Source organism: Lontra canadensis, unplaced genomic scaffold (assembly GCF_010015895.1).
Source record: "Lontra canadensis isolate GAN:19392208 unplaced genomic scaffold, GSC_riverotter_1.0 scaffold2312, whole genome shotgun sequence".
NCBI classification, from domain to species: domain Eukaryota; kingdom Metazoa; phylum Chordata; class Mammalia; order Carnivora; family Mustelidae; genus Lontra; species Lontra canadensis.
In genome coordinates, this window is record NW_022633296.1 from 1 (window position 1) to 4011 (window position 4011).

At 53.4% G+C, this 4011-nt stretch overlaps 1 protein-coding gene across 1 annotated transcript; it reads left to right on the forward strand.

Moving 5' to 3' along the window:
* Positions 1-840: 840 nt before the first annotated feature.
* Positions 841-2404, forward strand: LOC116863693 (UL16-binding protein 3-like; the record flags this gene model as incomplete). The annotated part of the gene is made up of 3 exons (XM_032851073.1): positions 841-1116; positions 1339-1611; positions 2280-2404. Coding segments are annotated over 3 exons (674 nt in total), but the record flags the coding sequence as incomplete, so codon positions are not given.
* Positions 2405-4011: the final 1607 nt, after the last annotated feature.

The following is a 4011-nucleotide window of genomic DNA, read 5'->3' on the forward strand; positions in this document are numbered from 1 at the left end:
AAAATCTTTGCACCAGGCTGGCATTTCAATGAAAATCGAATAGGGTTAATCACATCCTTGCACCCTGAGAGGAGCTTTGAGGTTGGTACTCATCTCTGTCCTTGCACCTAGGATAAGACACTTTTGTATTTATTTATTTTATTTGTAAAGAGTCCTCCAGACATGTCCATGAGCATAGCAGCAGGACATGTTTTTAGTTTTGTGTTTGGCATTTCTTGCTCTATCTGTTCTGTCATATGCACTTCTCTGAGCCTTCTATCTGCCTTGGCAATGCCTGCTGCTCTAGTCTGTGACGTGTGGACCACCCTTTCCAGGCTTCCAAGACCCATCCTAAGGGCAGGTTATCAGCATCTCCAGGGCCCTGCTGAGGCCTGTGACCCATGATCCGGAACTCTCCCTCTCCTGACTTTGGATTCTATCCTCACCCTGTCCCCACCGGGTCCCAACTCCTCAGGAACAGCCCACTCCGTGCCCCTCATCTTCATACAGGACACTGGCCTACCTCCTGACAGTCCTCTGACATGTAGACCTCTTCTTGCCATAGCCAGCCTGGCCTGTGCCTGCAGTGGGTAGAGACCGAGTGATGCTGGGTATCAGCCTGGTGGGTGCAGGTTCCTATCCGGGGCTATGTGACTTCCTGCCAAGCAGAGACACCCCGATCCAATCCCAACAAGGGAAGAGCGCCAGCCTCCAAGGCTACGGGGAGCCATACTGCAGGACAGTCCTTACTCTGCCAGGTCAGCCCTCCAGGGATGCCACTGCTGTCACCTGGATGGCAGAGGGGAGCCTGCTGCTCTTTCTCTTCCAGCCCCAACCTCCACCTCTGTCTTCCCTTCACAGATGCTCTCTCGCTTTCCTACAATTTCTCCATCACATCTAAGACCAGGCCTGGACAACTGAGGTTTCAGATTCAAGGTCAGGTCAATGGAAACGAGTTTTCTTCTTACTGGCATGGGAGCGAGCAAGTCAAACCCATTGGTCCTTGGGGGATGAAGCTGAAAGACACAGCATTCTGGGGGACACAGAGGGAACCTCTGGAAGACCTGGGGGAAGAGCTCAGAAAAAAGCTGCTGGACATTAAAGCAGAGATTTTCACTGAGAGCGGTGAGTCTGAAGGCCCAGGGCAGAAGGAGAACACTTTGGCAGGGCTGGGGAGATATTGTTTTCATGTAAAATTTTAAAAGGGTCCCAAACACGTGGCCCAGCAGCTGGGACAGACAAGGAGGCCAGAGCAGGACCAGGAGGGCCGAAGGGGAGCTGAGGAGTGTGCAGCGGTTGGGGCAAAGGTTTGGTCAAGACCAGAGGCTGACCTGCTTCCCCTGGTGCGGGCGGGGGCAGATTTTCTCACCATGCAGGGCAGCCTGATGTGTGAGCGGGGGGCCAACGGACACACCAGAGGATCTTGGTGGTTTGCCTTCAATGGGCAGTCAACCCACCTCTTTGACTCAGAAAACAGAAAGTGGACAGTGGTTCCACCTGGAGGCCAACGGTTCGTTGGCACGTTGGACGATGAAGAGCTGACCAAGCTCCTCATGGGGACAGCAAACGGAGACTGTAAGAGCTGGCTCCAGCAAGTATGGGAGCACTGGGATGAAATGCAGGAGACCAAGGGTAATTCAGAAGACTGGATGGAGTGCTGGTTCTCTTGAAATGACCTCAACCTACACCACAGTGTGGGCGGTGTGTGTGTGTGTGTGTGTGTGTGTAGAGAGAGAGAAATTGATCCATCCATGGGAAATTCTTCTTGGCAGAATAATGGCTACAGGAATGTTCTAGAATTCTTCCTTTCCCATCTCACCTCCTGGAATCACTTCCTCGATGCATACACCTTTGTGTTTGGGCATTTCTTGGATTTCTTGCTGGCCCCAAACAGGGGAGCATCAGCCTGTTTCCAGAGATGGTCTTATGTTCCTTTATCTGAGAATTACTGTCTTTTTCGTTTCACCTGGTGTATTGCCAGAAATCCTTCAGTGCCACTTGGACTGTCAGCTCCTGAGAGGTAGTTACTGTCACCATCCTTATCCTGCATCACCTCCTGTCTGTCACAGTAGGAGCGATTGCTTATATTGCAAACTCTGCTTCCCCTTTTGGCTGGAGGAGCCCCTAAGGGAAAGGGCGCATCCCCTCCTCCCTTCCCAACATCAGGACTGGTTACAGCATCTGCCACAAGGACAGTGATAGACACCGTCTGATTGGTAGGATGCAACTACAGGAGCTGAGGAAGCTTCCCCCAGTTTGGGGTCCCGGCTGAGGCTCTTATCCTTGCATTTTCATTTCAGTGCCACCAGCCACGCAACAAGGTACAGCTCCAGGCAAGGCCACGCCCATCGGACCCTGTACATGGATCTTCCCCCTGCTCCTCAGCTGTGCAGTCATAATGGACATCCTTGTCAGAGACCATTAGATCCACAGGTAGTGAGAGCAGATTGAGAGGGAAGGGAGGGGCAGATGGCCTGGTGTGAGCACAGGGAACGGTAAATTCCCAGGCTCACCCCTGTCCACTCCCTGAAGCTTCTCAGAGGGCAGTGGGACTAGATGAATGAGATCTCATATCATGTGTGGAGAACAGCTTGGACTAGCTCAGTGCTGAGCTCTGATATGGCCTCACTCACTGATAAGGCCACTGGGAAAGGAGAGGGGCCCAGACCACTGCTTAAGGACTATTGGTGCTAAAGGGGTTGAGGGAAGTCATTCCTGGCTCTGACCAGGTTCTCCATTGGAGAGAGTAAATTTGGGCCCAGGGTGGGTGGTGTGGGGACAGTGGGGACACACAGCATGGGCCATACTCCCCTTTGAGAGAGAGCAGCATGTCAGCTCCATGGGATATCTCAAGGAGAGGGGGACTCCATCTGGGCAGTTACAAGGAGAGGGGCCAGGGTCTCATCCCAGGTAGAGGGAGTGGGAAGGCCTCTACAGACCAACTCAAAGGGCTGGACAGTACTGCCGTGTTCCCCCAGTCATGGCTTGGGTCTTCACATTTGAGGCAGCAAATGCCCAGTAGAGACCGTGCATGACGGGACTAGGAGGAGGCTAGTTCTCTGTGCAACAATGGGAACCCTGGCTGAGGCTGGTGCCAGCTGGCAGCCAGCTTCCTGCAGACCTCAGATCCTGAGCCACTGAACAGCCCCTGCTTTGAGCAGAGCTGACCTGGGGGATGGGCTAACTGAGCTCCCCTGTGAGCTCCCAGCTGAGCCAGACCAGGAATGGGTGGGATGGTGGAAGGATCATCAGACTAAGAGCTCTGTGTGCTGCTTGCAGGAGGCTGGAAGGGAAGGGAAAAGAAGGACTTTTTCCACAGGGTTCCCCAAGGTTAGAGGTGTCAAGTGCAGGTCCCTGTCTTCTGTCACATCCCCCAGCAGGTCCTGGGATCTGCCATGAGAGGGAGCATGGGAACACGAGTCACGTGAGCACACTGGTTTCTTACTCATTTTGGTCCTGAGCCCAGACCATTGGTAATAGGGCCTGGGGCTGACTCCGTGATTTGGTTCAGGAGGGTGGAGGTTTGTAATGGTGGCTGGGCCCAGGGCTGGGGTCATGGCTGGAGGAAATGCATGCCCCTGGGTGAGGGCTGGGCTCTGGGGTGGGAAGTGCTGGTGAAGGGAAGCCCCAGGACAGGGGACCCAGGATTTCCTCAACCATGGAGATAAACACCTGTTCCATTCTTAGGCTGCCAAGTCCACCAAGAAGCCCCTCAGTGTGGGGACCAGCTCAACGACTCTGCCTGTGGGCCAGCTGCCTTTGCATGAGCTGCTGTTCATCATTAGACCGGCAGCACTTCCAAATTTACAAATCCAGAACCTCAGTCCAGCCACCTGGTGCAGGACAGGGAACCTCCCATGTCCCTTCTTGCATTTCATCCCTCTCCTGTTCAGCACTTTGCACTAGCATATTCTATGCCGTTTTCTCCTGGTGCTCAGTGATGGAAATCCTGCACTGAAGTGTTAAATACGTGAATGGGGAATCTCTACAAAGATAACATTTTCCTTCTTGTCCTTTGGTTGTTTTCACCAA